Source organism: Rattus norvegicus, chromosome 10 (assembly GCF_021556685.1).
Source record: "Rattus norvegicus strain SHRSP/BbbUtx chromosome 10, alternate assembly SHRSP_T2T, whole genome shotgun sequence".
Lineage (NCBI taxonomy): Eukaryota > Metazoa > Chordata > Mammalia > Rodentia > Muridae > Rattus > Rattus norvegicus.
This window is the reverse complement of record NC_141543.1, coordinates 70,285,353-70,306,264: the sequence shown is the minus strand read 5'-3', so window position 1 is coordinate 70,306,264 and position 20,912 is coordinate 70,285,353. Positions and strand designations below refer to the sequence as shown.

The following is a 20,912-nucleotide window of genomic DNA, read 5'->3' as shown; positions in this document are numbered from 1 at the left end:
GCAAGCACAGTGCGTGTCACCACAGTTCATACCACACGCCAGAGAAACCAAGAGAAAAAAGTGTTATTTTCAGAGTCTACTGACAAATTCTAGAGAATTTTTCCAATCTAAGGATTTAACTATTTATTCTACTTAACTTTGAAATTTGGGTGGGCTTTTCAAAAACACAGAAAGGTCTTCTTTTGGGGTAACCCATTCTTTGGGAACTTCATCCATTCTGGCTCTATTATCTCTCATTATCAGAAAAATCACTCATGTGTAAATATTTTTTAAATTCTGCAGTGGAGGCATGATAGCTCATTCCTGTAATTCTGGTCCTCAAGAGCATCTAGTCTAAAGTCAGCCTGGGATGTGCAACAAAACAGTGTGGCCTACATAGCAGATTCAATGCCAATCTACTATACACACAGCCAGGACTCTGTCTCAAAAACCAAACAAAACACATGTGTGCACGTGGATGTGCGCAAACACACACACACACACACACACACACACGTGGGGTTCACAGAATTCTTGAAACCACAGCCAATTAGTTATGAATGCCTTCACTTTGATAACTTGAAGAGCACCTGTACAGCATAGGCCTGACACTGAGGAAAGCAGTAGAAATGTCATCTGGCGTGGTCTCCAAGGACTAGAGCATGGGAAACGTTGAACATGTCATCCTGTGAACAATTCAAGCTGTTCTACTTGGACAGTAATAATGCTAATGCTAACTGTATCTTATTAACAATATCAGTACCTGATTTTATTGCTTATTATATGCTAGGAATTGCTCCTAAAACCCTTACACATATTTTGGTCTTAACGATCTCTGCGGAAGGAACAGTATTACTGCCGACTTTCAGATGAGAAACCTAAGGTGAAACAAATCGGTCCTTCCCCAGAGCCTGTGCTTTTACTCCTCATGTACGTCCACTTGGTTACACTGTTTACATTAGTTCTTAATTACTCTGCTTACAAAAGTCATGTTCTCAGGAATAGAATACCATTTGCAGCAATAAAAAGCAGAGTTATGGCAATAATTGGATACTAACTGCTCTCATTTCAACTTTCTCTTCTAATACGGTTACAGGCAGAGCCAATGATAATAGAAGGCTGATCAAAGGAACACAGGGAGCTAGTTACAAAAGCTAACTTACTCAGCAACAGCAAAAGGAACGAGCAGTCCAGATGCTGAGCACACGGCTTCTACAGCCGTTTGTCCCACATGACCCCAGAACTCTGTGATTACACTGCAGAACGAGGGCAAGTGACGCTACTGAAGACAGCTCAAGGAGAAGGAAAAGGTCAGAAAATGTGATCTAATTATATTAGAATTCTCTGGAATTGGCTTTCTTAGCAATACTTAGAGGTTACTCATAATTTAAAAGGATTTTGGCCTTTCAGTTCAAATAAATTAGTGGAATAATTTCAAAGCATTTCATTAAAAATACTTACACAAAGCAAAAGCTTTGGGTCTGCATGAATCAGTTTCACCATAGACAAAAGAAGATACTTGTAGCTCCTTGCCTCTAGGTCCGTAGGCTTTTCTTTAAACTTAAGGCTTGTTACCTTTTCCTTAAAGGTAAGACTCTAATAACAAAGCAAAAACATGCATCCACTTAGTAAGAATCAGATATCAGATTCAGAATAATAGCTATACTTTATAAAAGAAATTATTTAAAATGCTTTGAAAACACACATTTCACACCACCAAATGTACGATACTGGTAGAAGCATAAGCTAATAAGCATACATTTAACACTGCATTTATATTATGTTTTTATAGCATTTATATTATTCTTATATAACAATCTAGTAATATTTAATAATAATCTAAAACACTAGAGGTATAATATCAAGTTAACTCCTGGGTTCAAAAAGTGATTCTCAAGTATGAAAATACTAAGGAAAAATACTGTATCTATATCATACACACATATACATACTAGAGAATTCAAACTAGCAAATAGTTATGCCACATGTACAGATAAAATACACTACGGACTGCAACCCTATCAACTGTAAGATGCCCCTTGGCTGTCCTAAGAGAAATGGAAAACCACTGTGAATCCTAGATATACACAGAAGGAAACAAACATCACTGTCAGACAGAAGTAAAAGTATGTTCTTTAGAACTCATGAAACATTCTCTGTAGGCAACTTTTCTATTTATGGCTTTAGTTATGAACTTGCTTTTTCATTTTGACAGCATTTCCTCCTTTAAGTTATAAGATGCCCGCATTTATCTTTTTGCATAAAAATTTTCATAAAACAGAACACTGGTGGAAATGTAGTTCAATCACAGAGATATTATGGTTGATTAAAATAATTAATTCTGGATGTTAGTCAATTTAAAAAAAAAATCTAACAACTGCATTCTGGATTTACTGTCACACTGTCACTCTACCTTCTCTCCAGTCTCATAAAATAAATCTCCTTTAACCAACAGACACATTCACGCACACGCACACAAATCTACTTTGACCTGGATGCCTATAGTGAGTACATATAAAGATACAGGGAGAGCAGACTATGAAGCCTTTATTCAACCATGGCAAACGTCTCTGTAGATCGGCCATTTTCCTTTACAGTTAACAACTGAAGATGAATACATCACAGGACACGCACAGTTCTCAATTTTTAAGCACTTAAGAAATGAAATATCCAAACTCTCTAACATGAAAGGAAATGTTTATCAGATGCATTTAATAAGTTCTGTGGGATGTGTGCTCTGGAGATATGTGTGTGTGCTTGCACATGTGTGTATGTTTCAAAGTCTAATTGGAAATCAAGGTAAAGCCTTCACAGAACAAACTCACTATGATGTAACTGAGTGTGATGAGCACGGCACAAGAACCACACAGTCAGACGATAACCAGTACTTAAACGTTTTCTCTGATTTAGTAATCACTTTTAAAGTAATTTTTGGTTTAATGCCAGGTGCTAACATGTAAATTTTGTTCTGTAGTATAACTGACTAATAGGAAATCTAAGACTTGAGAAATTCCAAATACCTCTTATAATTTAATGGTCATCAGTATATATATTTTAAAAAAAGACTTCATTTACCATCTAATCTTCTGTATTGCAAATATTAGTAGGATCTAAATGGACACATGTGCTCTGGCTAAAGACAGTCAGCTATACAAGGCAAGAAATTCCCAGGCCAAAGTCTCAGGTTGTTATTAGGAACCAAAACCATCTGCCAACTTGAGACTTTGGAGCTGACTTTACAGACTGGTAAGAAACATCTATGCCAAGATATCATCTAAGACAAAAATTTTAAACTTCACATTTTAATTTTATTAAAGCACATTTCTAGTTTTAAAATATAAATTATTACTCAGACAAATGTTTCAAAGAGATAAAACTACTACTAAAGTGCCAAAAAGAAAAAAGAAAAGGAGAAAGAAATATGGGTACAATAGTCATATGAAAGCAGCTAGTTTCAATGATCAAAAGCAGCTTCAGAACAATACCTAGAAACATGGTACCAGAGGAACATTATGAAGGCAGGTCTTTAAGAGGCCATCTTAATCTAAACATTTTATTAAACTGGTTTTATGAAAGAGAAAGAACCCCAATAGTCAAATTTTTAGGAACCAATCAATCAATCAATCTTGCTGTGCAGTCCTGACTGGCCTCCCACTCACAGATATTTGCCTGTTTGCACCACCTTAGATTAAAGGTATGTCCATTATGCCCAGCTACACAGAACTTCTGAACTGCTGCATCTGCAGTCAAGTGAAGGTTTAGCTGAACTCCTAAGAGCTACCAAAATCATTTCAAGCAATGTAAACCAGAAACAACCCATGATCCTAGTATTAGCACCAGATATATACATGGTCTATTCACACATTAACACCAAGAATAGTGTTTTTACCTTAAAGATTCCCCAAACTCTAAAACTTCCTTACTCTATACAATTGGGTCATATTAATTTGCCATTTTCTCTGATAAAAATATTAACCAGGAAGTTTTCCTACAGCCATTACACATACATTCATTATACTATACATACAAATATACAGAGCTCTAAAGGACTGGAGAAATGGCTCAGTGGTATCAGATGGCTCACAATAACCTCTAACTCCAGCTCAAAGGGAAATCTAATGCCTCTGGCTTCCATGGGCATCTCCATTTATGTGTATATACCCATACATATACTCATGTAATTAAAAATAATAAAAATGAATCTTTTAGAACACTGAGAAGGTAGAAGCAGGAAGACAGTAAGTTCATGGTCCGCCAAAGCTACACAGTTTGTATCTCAAAGGGGAAAAAAAAAAGCTTACAGTGAGTCTAAAAGCTAAATGTATATTGATATTTCCAAAAATAATAGTAAATAAAAACAGAAATAAAACAAAATTTTTATCATATCATTGGGCCACAAGAAATCCTCTCTAGTTACAGCTTTAAGAAAACAGTGATCAAAGCATAATGTAGGGCCTCCTAGTGTCAACTAACCACCAAATCTAAGAAATTCAAAATGTACAATATGTCAGACCACCAACCAAATCTGTGGCTGTTCAAAAGAATAAATGAGGTTCACTTCATTTCAGCACTCATGCGTAAAAACTGGTGTTGGGCTGAATATAAAACAGGAAGCAAATATGGTTTTCCACCAATTCCAATTTTTATTCCTATCAGCATAAAGAGGTAAACACACAGTAAGCTGGGGTTAGGGATATAGATCAGTAGTACAGTTGGGCATAGTAAAGCCCCTCTGGGTTTGACAGTTAGCATGCCCTCCTAATGCAAAAAACAGGGTGGGGGTAAATTCAAAGAATTACTAAAACTTAAAGAAAATGTCTAGTTAAGAAATATTTACATAGCTACTATATATGTTACCACTAACATATATATACCTGTAACAATATTTTACATTAAAAATATGTGCATGCCATGACAAAAAAGTAAACTAAAGAAAGCTTGCATATTAAATTTTATTTAATAAAATTGGGGCAGGGGGTATAGCACAGTACATGTTAGACATTTAAGGGTAACCTGGGATTGAGCTCCAGTGCTAAAGAAAGGAAAAAAAACATAAATGACATGCCCTTTCAGCTATTATTTTTAGCAAAAAATAAACATTTTAGGATAAAAATAGGATCGCACCTTGTATAGAAAACGTCCTCATTTGAACATCTGGTGTACTTTTAAGATTTTCAGAAACTGTTACTGACAACTGGACAGAGTGAACCTAACTGTATAAAGCGAGGTATTTTGCACATTTTATATACTGTCCTTAGGATCTTGGAAAGATAAGCATGCTGGAGAGGAACCTGCTTCAATATACATGTGAACTGGCTAGTTTATGAGATAAACCAACAGGTGAAGATATGTGCATGTTCATTTGAATGATGTGACGTGACTATAATGGTAACTATACTCAGACAAGTCAAGGAAACAAAGGACTTCTCTGAGGTAGTTACAATGGGTCATATATACTCACAGCCACAGAAGCCCTCTGCCACGCAAAACAGGGACTGGTTGGCATCTGACTATGTGAGCAACGGCAGCCAGTAAGAACAGAAAATAAGCAGAAGCAAAGCACCAGCAGTCAATGTCAGGAGTCAGCATGTAAATGCTCCTCCTACATACAAGAAATCACTGGCACAATGCTGTCGTCAACTACAGCAACTCCCTCTCTATGAATTTATATTCTATAGTAACCAGTCTCCTGGAACACAATTTCAAAGTAAGCCTATGATAAGTTTAAATAAACATCAATGTCAACCTCCTATCAGTTTTTGCTCAAATTTTGCTAAATGATCATATTTACTAAAACATAAATCCTTTAAGTCCCAGCTGTTCTACTCTATGTCTAATTTCCTGTCTACCATTCAGCATCAGGGCACCAGCTCTAACCCAGGGTCTGAAAGTAGTAAACAAATCACCACGGCTGGGTAAGAAAAGTTAAACTGAAAACAGGAAAGGTGACATTCATTAAGACGTTAACATTTTCTGGAAACTTTAAGAAAATGAAGTGAAAAGCAAATGTGGTTAAGTGGGCAGCAGTGGCACCACGACACAGCACTCCTAGGGAAGGGAGGACAGTGGGCACGCTAACGCTGTCAGCAGGAGGGAGAAGACACTGGAAATGCAGCACACGGATAGAACACAAACCCATGGTTTCTTACTGGTGCCATCCGTAATGCTGGGTGTGCTCCACAGCCTTGCACTGCTTTATGAAGGGTTTCACCAAACATATTTCGAAGTTCAACTGAGTGACAATATACAGCGTCAATCTTAGGCCACCAATCCAATGCAGACTAAAGATAAACGAGAGAACAGAGAGTGCAAAGTCACATGAACTGTAATTCTTTTACCACTGTATACCTTTTTGTTTACCACTTTTATACTTTCCTGAGAAACTTTCTAAGACCATGCAAACGTACAATATGATTTCCAAAGTCTTCAAACGATGTCACTAAGTCAAACACTAACCAGACACACGGTATGTTAGAGTACAATACTGAGTATGTGCAAATGAGGCTGTCGTTTCTCAACAATGCCATACTAAATTTAAAAACAAAGTATTTGCGAAATTCTTCAGCCAATTTTTTTCTTTTAAAAAAGTTTAGTATTAACACATTTCAGAAATACATGCATATATTTATATGTTTCATCTGGAAAGAATGCTATCATCACAGCTTTCCATGAGATTAGTGGTTCAACACAATGTTGAAAGACTATGTAAAACCATTACTCAGATGCTTACAGACAACAGTAATTAACAACATGAAATTAGTAAATGAAATAGTCATTAGTATACCAATAACCTTTTAAGTTGATAAGCAGATGGCACAACACATGGAAGACTAAATGGTCACCAAAACAAAGACTAATCCTAGCTAAATAGCTTTGTTTTACGGTGCTGGAGAGCACAGCCAGGACCCTGTGACTTGTGTGTGTGAAGCAAGTGCTCTATCACTGAGCTGCATCCCCACACCTAGCTGGGGTTTATAAAATAATTACTCTATATAGACATTTTCCTATTTCCATTTAGTCGATCTAGCTGATTTATAAAGCCTGTTTAAGTATGTCTTTAATGAGTTTCACATTAAATTCAATTAATGTATTTCAATTTTAAATGCTTAAAAAATAATAATTGTGAAAGATCATTAAAATTTATCAGTTTATAGAAAATAACTGGTAAACTTTCACTACTTAAATATATTATACATAAAAATAAAATGCTTTAAATATAAATTTTCAATTTGTAATACTTTAGTTAAAAATCTGATATAACAACAATTCATATAGTATATACAGGCGATTTAGCAGTTTCATCCTACTCACAGTTTATTCTTTATTCAAAACCAAGCTAGTCTTAACATTTAAGTCTCTCACAGCTCACAGTATTTTGAGTTACGAACTCTTTACAGAAAAACTGAATGCAAAACTAAGGCAGGCAAAGTAGTGTACACCTTTAATCCTGACACTAGGGAGGCTAAGGCATGAAGAACTTCAAGTATATCCTAGGCTACACAGAAAATCTTCATCTCAAAACATAAATGGAGGCTGGAGGAGCAGCTCAGCAGTTAAGAGCACTGGCTGCTCTTACAGTGGACCCTGACTCAATTCCCAGCACCCACATGGCAGCTCACAACTATCTGCAACTTCAGCTCCAGGGGATCCAACACCCTCTTCCAGCCTCTACAAGCACCAAATCTGTTCACTGACATACAGTAGGCAAAACAACCGTACACATTAAAAAGTCATTAACTTAAGAAATATAAATGCAAAGTTATTGTGGTCATGCTGTCTCTCAGTTATTTGATTTAGTCAATTCCTACAAACTGGTGTTGTTTACTGTCTCTGTTTCTTTTCATGTTGTAATTAGATACTCTGACAAAAGCTACTTCAGGGAAAAAGAATATTTAGCTCACAGTTCCAGATTCTAGTGGCAAGTAAATCAAAGCAGCAGAAGCTGGATAGAGCTGGTCACATCGAATCCAGAAGCAGAACGAAGAGCTTTCTCTACTCTACTACACAGGGAATGGTACCACACAGTGGACAGGGGCCTTTCCACCTCAATTAACATAACCAAGATATTCAATCTTCATGGATATGCTCAAAGGCTCATCTTCAGAAAATTAAGTTGATAACACTAACCGCCACAGTATATAACACACTCCTCAGATTTGAGGCACTGATTTGCCAAAGTCAACAGTGTAACCAAATTTCTATGTTTTGTTAATCCCTAACGTAACAAAATGCTGAATGATGGAAAAAAAAAAAAAAGAGTACACTGAGTCCTAACTGCTTCCTATACATTTCATAAAATCCTGGCAGAAATCAATAAACTAAATAGACAAGCATCTCCTTTAATATCTTATACAAATTACTGGGAGTGGGTGTGCTATTTTCAGTTTTGGTTGTAGTTTACATCTGTTTGTTTTTTTGACACAGGTTCTTGCTAGAATTCACAATGTTGTCCAAACTGGTCTAGAACCTGTGATTCTCCTGCCTCAGCCTCTTAAATGCTAGAACTATAAGCATAAGCCACCACAACCAGCTTACTATGTAATCATTTTTAATAACTATAAAACTACCACACTAATACATATGTACTATATATTAACTTTTTCTTAAGATTTAGCAATTTTTATAGTTTTCTATTTTCATAAAGATTTCATTTATTTCAAAGTAAAGGATGTCTTTTCAAATAAAATAGGCACTAAAAATAAGACATCCTTGAGTTAGTAAAAGAAAACTTTAGTATTTTGGCCAGTTACTAAGTATGTACATTCTGAAACTAGTCAATGAAATGGGTATTTCCCCTTAATAAAAAGTTTTTTACTAAAAAATACTAATATTAATGTAAGTGAATTATTACATTCCTCAAGAGGTTATTTAAATGATTTTCAAGTACCTGGAAATATTTCTTTAACAACCTCTTGGCAGAGATTACCTTCAATATATAAATTATTAAAAAGCAAACTACAATAAACTGATATAAGAAAAAAATCTGCAATGAACTACTATCCTATCTGTAGCATGTTGACTTGCATGTATATTTTTAAATTTCCTAGCTGCACATCTAATTTAACATTTAAAAGCCCATTCAGATGATACACATGTAACACAGATCTTAAAACTAATTTCTCTCCTAGTGCACATTATTTTCGAAAAGTGACAGTAAAAATATCATTTTAGAAACTACTAAAAAACTTCCACTGAATCAAAGTAGTGAATAGACTTTAGGAATTTCTAAAAGAAAATGTAATGTTTTAAATCTAAACACAGTACTTATAAATTGTGTATGAAAACATCTCAATACCAAACTCCAAATATAGTTTCTCATTCTACATAAACCCACAAAAAAATTATAACTTTTATCTTTTAGGGGAACATAATAATTTTTAAAAGCTGTAAATGGGCTTAATAACATAGAAAAGGAGAGCTTAGAAGGTATACTGAACCAAACCATTTAAAAAGAAAATATATACAAACAAATTTAAGTCTAAACTCCATGAATCTAAGAAAGAATTCATATTACTTGAAAACACACACTTTCCTACTAAACATTTCCAGTAAACTCTTTAACACTCAATTGCACAAATGTGCATTTACTGTTACAGTCTTTAACAATGAAAAGTACTTTAAAGTCAGCATTTGCTAGCCTCAAGCATGGATAGTGTGGACTCTAATAAATAATTCCCCCAGCAATCTGGAAGGATGAGGTATAACTCAAGAACAACCAGGCCCAGTCCTTTAACCCCACCACTGAGACGGATCTCTGAGCTTAAGGCCTGCCTGGTCTACATAAACTACATGGTGAGACCTTGTCTCAAGAAACAAACAAACAAGAAGACACAGCAGCATTATCTGAGTTGAATACAAGCTATTCCACTCAACAGATGCTGATGCACTTAAAGACTAGTCAGTATGAGTGCTTTATAGACACAGATGTCCCCGGATGCAGACACACTCTGCCTTCATACATGCAGCACTCCTTGGAAAGGGGTGCACACGCTGTCACCAGGCACACTGAGGCATGCAGGGACCAACACTCCAGGCATGCTTGAAACCCAGAAAGGAGCAGCTCAGCCACTTACAGCAGTGCCAAGTCCATGCTTCAAAGTGCTCTATGTATTCAATTATAGACAAAAATATTTCACAATTAAAGTAACCAATCACAGAATATTCAAAGACTATAAACTTGGATTTATTACATTTTAACCATTTATATAAAGTTATCCAATTAATAAGTGGAATACTTCCAATATTTTGAATCAAGGGGGAGCAACTAGTATTTTTGAATTACATATAAACTTATGGGTTAGAAAAATCATCTTTTTTGTTGTGTTTTAAATTTAAAACTAAACCTTGGAATGAGTCAATGTTCTGAGTCAATTAGACAATGGCCTGAGTCATTACACTGGTAAATGTACAGCTTTTTATATAAACACACTTTATCTACACTCAGATTCATAATACTATCCTCGTTGGAACTAACTGTATTTAGTATAACTTATACCTGTATCAGTGATAGTCAATGAGGGCTGTATTATTCCCCCAAGCATTTAGTTGTCCATAATGCAGGAGATATAGCAAGGTTGCCAGTTCATGAATGATATCCTGCAAGGCCAAGCTGAAACAGAGACCTAGCATCCTAAAATGCTACTAGCACTCCGCAAAGCAAAATTAATGTGTCACTAAGTAACTGGATCAGCAGTTATTTTCACCTGCAAAAATACCTTTAAAAAAGAGTAACGTTAGGTTTAATTCGATAATTCCAAAGTAAATGAAGGAATGGGTGTTAATTCATAAGTCATAAAATAGAACTTAATTATAAGTAAGATAAATATTCCGAGGTATTAACAATCAAAGACTTTAAGGGAGGAAAAAAGAAACAAGACTGACCAAGTCACTCCTAAATGTAACATGTCTGTCATTGTGTCAGAAAATACTCGAATCCAACTGTTCACAAAGGAGCATGTTCTAGCCCTGGCCCACATCTAGTACTGCTTTCCTGTCTGCTCTCCACTCAGTACACAAAGAGCACGAATGCCTCTAATGGACTCAGCTATTCCTTTGATTATGCTTTTGTCCCTTGTGAATATGTATTTTAAAGCATGCCAGTGTTTGATTCTAATTAAGGGGGATTAAAGGTAAAGTCAAATAAAGCTTCACCATTTTAAATGGGACATAACTAGGCTACACTATAATTATTCTTCCTTTGAACTTAAACAAAAAGATAGTAAGTCGGGATCTATCGACTGCTTTGTTGTGAAAGCTCTAAATCATTACTTCAGTGGCATTGTTCTCAACAGATTTTGAGCTCTAAATGAAGCTTTGTAGGTTTATTCCTTCCAAAAGACTCTATTAATGCCATCCCTCTCAATAAAAGCCTCAGGTGGAGACAACGTACAGCTGCAGCTGGACATCACATTCTGGTATAGTGGTTACCTTAGAGACGCGCTCTCTTTTATATAAAAGTCTAAGTTCAGAACATTTGATAAAACCAGACTCTTCCTTAAAAAGGAAAGAACATATAACTCAAATCAAAAAGAAAACTTAACTCTTCAGTAGTACAGTAATACTTTTTAGACTTACATTGGTGATAATGCGGTGGAGTGAGTTTACCAACACATAGTGAAATGTAGAAGGTGAATTCTGAGCCAGACAGATCTGCCAAAAACATGTGCATTAACACAAAAGAAAGAGAAGAAGAGCAAAAAGTAAGTTACTTTCAATAAAAAAAATTTACAGCCTTGAAATCAGCAATAAGAAATATTAGTAAGGGGCTAGAAAGATATCTCAGGGATTAAGACCATTGACTGCTCTTGAAGAGGATCTAGGTTCAGCTCCCAGCACTCATACACAGCAGCTCACAACTGTCTGTAACTGAAGTTCCAGGGGACAGGAGGCCGTCTTCTGGCCTCAGTCAGCCCCAAGCACATACATGGTGCACAAATATAAATGCCAGTAAAACATCCAGATACATAATGCCTATTCATCTTTATAGTTTCTGCATTTTATAAGGATAACCATATCAATAAACACGATTGATAAAACAATTATCTTACCTTAAAGTGTTGGTTGTTGTGAGGGCTGATCCGAAAGCAAGAGACAAGACAGTCAATCATGAGGTCCACATCTGCAGGCTGACTGCCTCTAGAGAATGGTTTACTTGGATTAAAAAGCAGGTTCTATAAAAATCCCAATAGAAAACAATGGCCTTTAAATAGTCATGAAGTATTTATTTAACAAGGTATATACACATAATCAACATTATCCACATTGATTATAGTAAACTTTAGTTGCAAAAAAAAAAAAAAGCACAAAATACTGGTTACTATAGTCTGTCAATATCAACTAAGACTTACTACACCATATATGATTCCCCTCAAGCCAAATCTACATTAAGACCAGAGAGAGAGAGAGAGAGAGAGAGAGAGAGAGAGAGAGAGAGAGAGAGTGTCTAGACTAATGAGCATGGTAACAGCAAAAGCACATTCTTTGAACATATCGTCAAAGTTAACTTGAAATTTAGAGTTAGCAATTATCTTTAGCAGAATATTTATTTAAGAAGGTTATCAGCTTAATTTCCTTAAAGTCTATAGACGGGAAAGAACAGCGCATTACCTTCAGATCAACCACCATGGACTGAACCAGTAGGAAAATGACAGAGTTGTCTTCCCAGTTGATGTAAGTACTTGCTTTACACAACTTGACACAAGCGATGGCAGCACTTTCAGTCAGCTGTCTGCTTCCGCCATGGCCAGCAAGTGCTTTCCGTAAACTGTCCAGAAACAGTTTCTACAGAATTGAAATACAGAAAGACAGGACATCTAGTCTGTACTATTATAGATATATCTAACACAGCAGCAAGTTAACCACCTCTAAAACTCCAACTAAAACACGAATGGCTTGTATTTGGCTATCATTTCATACTTGGTCTTTTTCAAGAATAAAAAAAAAATCCACAAAACACTTTTCTCTACTTTCTCCGCTAACTTACTATAGGGATAAAAGAAACATCCTGTACTATACATTTGAACTACGTATTAGTTGATTATATCTTTCCTTTCCATTAACCTTTGAAGCTTAATCATTACCCTGCCTTGGTTGTGGTGTAAGTCAAATTGTTTCATTCTTTTCTACTAGAGTATATTTAACCTGCAGTCTTGTAAACAATATACCGAAGGGTATTGTTGCTCTAAATTTCATTTCTAGAAATAAAATTTAAAAAAAAAATGCAGCTTTGCCACAAGCCTTAGATGAAGCAGTCAGCTGTATACAAGATGTTCCTTATGAGCTCAGAGCCCTACATAGACCTTGACAAGGATGGAGGCAGCACCAGGATCTTAATAGACTTGGCAGCCAATAAAAAGGCAGTCCATGCAGAATTAAAATGAGACTGAAGACCTCTCTGATGATGATGATGTTCAGTGACACTGAACATCGCTGCTTTTGCGATGTGTCCTGAACTGTTTAAGATAGGGTCAAATGGTTATAGAGACCTTATGAAGATCACCAGGAAATCAGACCTGACCAAGCAAAGGAGGAAGACAGACTGAACTAATTAGATGTGCTGATAATCTCGAAGTGGGCCAGGCCTCTGTCCTTGTATGTTTTATCTTTTAAAAGCAGCACCAACACAAGAAATAAAAATATTAAAATTAAATACCCAGGAGCAATGGTTCAGTGGTTAAGAGCACTTGCTACTCTTCTAGAGAACCAGAATTCACTTTCCAGCACCCAAACTGAGTGACTCAGAACTCCTGTAGCTCTAAAGGATATTATGCCTCTGTTGGAACACACACATACACACACACACACACACACACACACACACACACACACACACACACACACACTTTTATTGAAAAATAATAAGGCAAAAACGTCTATCTTGTTGAAAGATTCGTCTCATGTTTCTATGCATGTTTGTGTGCCTGCTTGCTTCCTGTGTACCATGAGTCTGAAACCTGAGTTATAGGAAGTTGTAAATGACCCAATAAGGGGCTGGAGCAAACACCTAGGAACTCTGCAAGAGCAGCAAGTGATCTTAAACACTGAGCCATCTTCCCAACACCTAAATTCCTGTGATCTCAATCCTTCTTTGTCCCTGATAAATTTCTTTCCCTGGTTTTTCTACTAAATGAAAATCTCAGACCTTCACCTCAGCTCAACATATATTTTCAAATCTATGTAACATTTCAATAGCTAAGCTTTCCCAGAACCAGGAGAATACATGTTCTTAAGTGCACATAGTTCATTTTCCAAAAATGAACCACATGTGAGGTCACTATGCAGATCTTAAGAAATTGAAAGAGGCTAAAATTAAACAGCATGTCACTTCTGGTAAAGGGGACAGAAACCAAAGCATATGGAAAACTAGAAAATTCGCAAATATGTAAAAACTCAATACAGTCATAAGCAAATGGTAAATAATAATAATAATAATAATAATAATAATAATAATAATAAACCCTCATCAGGAAAAGGCTATCAGGAACATCTCAGATTGAGCAGTGTAACACAACTGACAAAAGGCAGTGCAGAGGAAACACAAACACATGAAAAGTAAGAAAGCTCTCCCATCAGTAACTCACAGGACTAGAAAAAGAGTAGGCTAAACTCAGAAGTGGCATGTAGGCAGGAATAATAAATATTAGAGTAGATATCAATGAAACAAAATACACAACAGCAATGGAGAAGAACAACAAAACCAAAAGTTCACTAAAAAAAAAAAAAAAAGTCAACAAAATTTACAACCTTCTGGTAGATTTGAGGGGTGGAGGCCTGGATAAGGGCCTAATCTACAAACAAAAGAACCTGAGTTTGGATCCCAGAGTCATTTAAAAAGCTAAGCAATGGCCTCAAGTATCTTAGGGACAGGGACAAGAAGGCTTATTGTCTGACGAACATCAGTCAGAAAAACAGTGAGTTCTAGGTCCAGAAAGAGAACTTGACTCAAGGAAATAGGGCTGAGAGTGATGAGCAGGCCACCATGAATCTGTGCTACCTAACACATGTGCACACACGCACACATGCACACAGACAGACAGACAGACAGCTGACCTACAGACCAACTAAGTGCCTAAGCTTTCATGCATGCAGACTGAAATTACCAAAATCAAAACTAAATATGGTAACATTAAAGACTATGAAAACTAGGCAGGGCTATAAGATGATTTTATAAAAATTGTACATCAACAGAAGTAAAATGAACTCAGGTCCTCTGGAAGAGCAGAGAGCACTCTTAACTAATAACTATCTTGCAAATCTCTGCTTTTTTAATTATTATTATATATAAGTACACTGTAGCTGTCTTCAGACACACCAGAAGAAGGCATCAGATCCCTTTACAGATGGTTGTGAGCCACCATGTGGTTGCTGGGAATTGAACTCAGGACCTCTGGAAGAGCAGTCAGTGCTCTTAACCACTGAGCCATCTCTCCAGTCCACAAATCTCTGCTTTTTTAAACTAATGATAGTAAAGAAAAGTTAGAATCACTAAGACCTGATGATTTTAAGTGATTTTTATCTAATTAGGTTATTTCAACCCATAGAAAAGATAGAAACCTCCAATTTTTATTATTAATTTTACAGAAATTAAACTGTTAGGACAGTTATGTTTCATAATGAAAAAATATAAGTGATTTCCTCAAATCACTGTGCTGAAGCCTTAGGAAATGCATTGCTAGTTATGCAATTTATTTGCAAATAGCCAGACAAATTTAATTCATAAACATAAACATAAAGTTAAATTATAAACTTCTAAACATATTTTAATGATGTACACAAGCTGAAATAACAGAATGTGTATCTGGTTTACTATTACTCAGCGTTAAAACCAACAGAGGTCAGAGCCTTTCAGTCACAAATATATTATTCATCCGTCTTTCAAATAAAATAACATGTGAATACAGCTTGGCTGAGGCCAAGCACTGTTTGACCTAGCATGGATCTAGCTAAAATGTACACCCTGAGTAACACAAGCTGCTTCCATTGGAATGACAGGCGCCCATTTGCCCTCCTAACCTTGTTTGTGTTGTTCTCATCGACCACATCCCTGGATATGTCCTGGATTATTTCTGGACACAGAATGAGGAGAATGATCTGTAGTGGCCAAACTGCTGCTTTACGTTTGGTGCTTTCTGCAAAACCATCCACCAAGTCAAACAGCTTTTCTGCACACTCTGTAAAAAGTACAAACATTAAATGATTGTATTGGATAAGAAAATCCTCGCATTAAATTAAAACTCAGATTAAAAAAAAAAAAAACTCAAACATCACAGTTTAAAAGAATGTGTGGAAAGAGCTAATGTGACCTTTCTAGAAGAGTTGGTATTTTAGAATAGCTTTGTGTGCTGTCCCACTCTCAGGATCTTATAGAAGGAACAAACAGCGGGCAGCTCCCCAGGGTCTCTAGCCTCTAATATGCAGGCGTCCCCTAAAACTGTTATTTAGAATTAAACAGTATTTCCTCCTTAGATATACCTAAATATAGAGTTCTAGAACACACACACACACACTCACACACACACACACACACACACGATGTGAAAGAGCCACCAGTATTCAATTGTAACATTAAAGACTAGAGCTTCATTTCAAACTTCTTTTTACGCACTTGCTCAGAAGGAAAAGGACTGGAAATAACACAGAAATAGGAGAGAGAGCTGTAATTCCTGTTACAGCTGACAAAAGAAAACAGAAAAACAATTTTTAACAAAATAAGCTGAAAAGCAGCACATTTTACCTCTGACAAGGTGCCATGCCCACCCCTCACCCCTTACCCAGTCACTCTTTAGCCAGCTTACCAGCCATATCTGTCTGTGGAATTTGGTATAGCTTTGTAAATTCATCTGGATAATTTTCCACCCAGTTCCAAAAAGCCTACAAGTAATAAAATATGTGTTTTTATAAGAAAGCAGTCAATTTTCCAATATATTAAATAGCACAGAATTTAAGTTTCTTCACACAAATCTTATATTGCATTCTTCCCATTAAGGTACATGAAACTACCATGCAAGTTTTGACTTTCTTATACTCAAGATATGAAACATGGCAAAATTCATAATCAAAACCAAAATCTGAATGCCCAAGAGGGTGAAGCTTACCTTTTCTAGGCTATTTATAACTGCCAATTGTGCCACCTTCTTCAGGGCTTTAAATTTAAATGCTGTTTCTGGAGAGAGAAAAAAAATGCTTTATTAACTCTCGATTATTCAACAAATTAAATTCAGAACTACTAAAAAATAATTTTATAAGCCATTTTGCTCCCAGTATTATTAATAAGCAATTTAATAGTAGAAATAAATTTAAAGGCAAACCCATGAGCTACACTGAAGGAAACAGAAGTAAATGAAAAGCAAACATGTCTTGACATCAAGTTTTTCCTTTGCTTTATTTTTAAATTTGATAAACAAAACAAAAACTATAAATGTGGGGACTGAGAAATGACCTGGTTAAAAGCACTAGACACACTCTATCAGAGGGCATAGGTTGGATACCCATCACCTAAAAGGTAGCTAGTTCACAACCATCCATTCCAGTTCAGGTCCTCTACAGGCAACATGCTATGCAGAAACATTCCATCAAAACACCCTTACATATACAATAAAAATGATAAATCTCATTTTAATGTCTATTTTAAAAAAAAAAAGAAGATAGTCATGGTGCCAACACCTTTAATCTTAGCAATTGGGAGGTAGAAGCAGGTGGATCCCTCTGAGTTCAAGAAAAGACCTGGTTTACAGAGTGAGTTAAAGGACAGCCAGAGCTACATACAGAGGTCCTGCCCCAAACATCAACAGACTCAAAACCCTATACAGGCTGTAGAGATAGCTCAGTGGTCAAGAGCACTGGCTGCTGTTCAAAGGACCTGAGTTCAGTTCCCAGCACCTGTTCACAACCATCTATAACCTCAGCTTCAGAGGATCCAACACCCTCCTCTGCTGACTGAGGGCACTGTATGCATATGCACACAAATGTTTTTAAAAGACACTGGTTATTTAAATGTTTTTCAGTCATACATTTAACTAATTTTTAGTATTTCAGAATTTTGAATAGCACTGATGAATACTTGTACTAATGTAAAGTTTTATCCACCATCTTTCTCTTCAAGATAAGGAACTGTATAGGCAAGGAACAAATACTTTGAGGATTGTAAAATCTATAGAGCTGCCTTTCAGAAAAGCTGTCCAATGAGCAGCACATTGATAATCTGTCACATGCTTGCCACCACTGTCTAGTAGGACAGCTTTAATTTTATAATCTGAACACTTAAAATAGGTTACACTTTATCTTTGCATTCTTTTAATCTTTAGGTTATCATGCAAAGCACTGGGTATCATTATGACATTTCATAAATGTGTGTCATAGTTGCTCTCTGCCATTATCCCAACCCCAGCCTGTGTTAGCTGCCTCCTCCTAGCTGGCTCCCTTTAGTCCTAAACAGGCGCATTCTGCTTTCATACTGCATGTATTCCTGCTTCCCCCTCGCTTAAGATCTTCTCCACCTTTTCATATCTATTTTGTAGTGTGCGTGCATGTCTGTCTGTCTGTGTGTGTGTGTGTGTGTGTGTGTGTGTGTGTGTGTGTGTGTGTGTGTGTATACAAATCATGACTTGTTTGCCTGAACCAGGCTTATTTAACTTAACATAATAAATTCCAGTTCCAGCCATTTTCCTGCAAATGTCATTTCCAGTTCCAGCCATTTTCCTGCAAATGTCATGATGGCATTTTTCTTTACAGATACATAAAATTCCATTATTATATATAGCATTTTACTTTTTTAATTTTTAAAAAAGTTTTTAATAAAAAATACAAAGTAGAAGTCTGACCAATCAACACACAACTGTTACCACATAAAAAGGCACTTTACCAAACTGACTCGAAGAACATACAAATGGTCCTTAATTGTCTATACTTTCCATTTAACTAATTTTTTTTTAAATTCCACATACTCTCACTGTTATCTTCTGCTCCAGTTACAGAACAACGGGAAGTAAGTAGGTTGGTTAAAATACCCTCCTAGGCAGTTTTCTGCTGGACTTTCCTTGCAATCTGAGATCTGTGGATGTAAGGATCACACTACGCCCAACTGTGGTAGCCTTAATAGGTGAACCAGTCTTCCTCACCACAGACTGTAAGCCGCAAGTGATGCCAAGTGACAGCTTCTGTGTGACACTTTTGGAAGATTGCCTGCCAACTCCAATGCCTTGGCAGTGAGGCACTGCAGAATGGTAGCCCTGTACACAGCAGCAGTGGCACCCATATCCATGACGCATGATGTGCATATTCAAGTGTCCGCTGATTTGGCCCACAGGAAACTATATAGACCAGTTCTCTATCAGCAAGAAATTAACTTAGCCTTGGCCTTCCCTCTAGCTTTTCCTGTTTTTCCTCCACTCTAGCACACAAATTCCCACTGTAGCAGCCACTACCACTCACTGTACCAAACGTTCTTTCTATATCCATTCTTCTCATGATGGATATTCAGGCCAGTTCCATTTCCTAGGCACTGTGAATTGTATGGCAGTAAAAATGGGATGTACGAGAATTTCTGTGGATATGCACTATAGTAGTATATCTGAGCCATATGGTCTATTATCAGTTTTCTGAGGAACTCTTCAAAGTGATGGCCACAGTGGATTTTCAAATTTACATTCTCAAAAGCAGCTAATAAAGATTTCTCTAGCCCCATCCACATTCTGACCACCCTTTCTTTGTTGTCTTCTGTTTTCTTGAGGACAGCCATTCCAACTGAAGTGAGACGAAATCTCAAATCGGATTTAATTTGCATTTGCCTGATGACTAAGAATGTTGAAAACTTTTTCTAAGTATGTATTGGCTTCCTCCTGTTAGGGACTGTCTATTGAGTTCACGAGCCTATCTACAGATTAAAGGATCCTAATTTTAGCAGTTATTTATGTATCCTAGGTATCAGTCCCCAGCCAGATGTAAATCTGGCAATTTCTTTTCCCAAGTCTGCAAATGGTCTCTCAAATCTAGTGACTGTGTCCTTGGCTTGGCAGACATTTCTAATCTCATGTAATTCTATCTTTCAAGTTTTGTATTGTTTCCTATGCTGTAGTCCTTTTTAGACAATTCTTGTCTACACCTATGCCTTCAGATGTTTTACCTGTCTTCTTTCACTAGGGTCTTGATATATTGAATGTCATAGTTAGAATATACTTACCCCAGGGAGTGGCACTATTAGGAGGTGTGGCCTTGACCCTAATCCTAGCTAACTGGAAGCCAGTCTTCTGCTAACAGCTTTCAGATGAAAATGTAGAACTCTCAGCTCCTCCTGCACCCATGCCTGCCTGGATGCTGCCATGTTCCCACCTTGATGATAATGGACTGAACCTCTGAACCTGTAAGCCAGCCCCAATTAAATGTTGTCCTTTATAAGACTTGCATTGGTCATGGTGTCCGTTCACAGCAGTAAAACCCTAAGACACTGAATTTATTATTACACAATGAAGGAGATATGGACTAATTTTCATTTCTTATATAGAAATCCAGTTTTCCCAGCACCACTTGTTAAAGAGGGCACCTTTTCTCCAATGTATGTTTTTGACAGCTTTGTCAGAAACTTAGGTAGTGTGATGGCTAATCTTGGTTGTCAACTTGACTACATCTTAAATCACACCTGTGAAGGATTTTCTTCATATAATAATTTAAGATGGGAAAAGTCATCCTAACTTTGGACCACATCTTCTGGTGATAGCCTACAAAAAAGAACATGGAAGAAGATGACTTTTCACTTTTGCCTGCCTGCCATCACTCCTCCTAGCCAAGCGCACTTCTGTTGCTAAGGTAAATCCTCTACTAATACTAGAGCCTAAAGGCACTGACTGGTAAAGAGTAGGATCCTATAACTTGAGGTGGAAAAGTGGAAGGAACCCTAATGTGCTAAGGACTTTGAGCCCTCAAATTCGGAAGAGTCTGTC

At 36.6% G+C, this 20,912-nt stretch overlaps 1 protein-coding gene across 10 annotated transcripts in view; it reads right to left on the bottom strand.

Moving 5' to 3' along the window:
• Positions 1-20,912, bottom strand: part of Nf1 (neurofibromin 1) — a 232,595-nt gene that overhangs the window by 150,915 nt on the left and 60,768 nt on the right. For 5 of the 10 annotated variants that reach the window (XM_087569750.1, XM_087569756.1, XM_087569753.1 and 2 more), the window contains exons 6-14: positions 17,073-17,140; positions 16,773-16,848; positions 15,991-16,148; positions 12,586-12,759; positions 12,027-12,149; positions 11,554-11,628; positions 10,053-10,082; positions 6,129-6,260; positions 1,441-1,575 (exon numbers count right to left, since the gene is read on the bottom strand). In XM_087569750.1, coding sequence (XP_087425876.1) covers positions 1,441-1,575; positions 6,129-6,260; positions 10,053-10,082; positions 11,554-11,628; positions 12,027-12,149; positions 12,586-12,759; positions 15,991-16,148; positions 16,773-16,848; positions 17,073-17,140 — 971 coding nt within the window. 10 annotated transcript variants of the gene reach the window in all.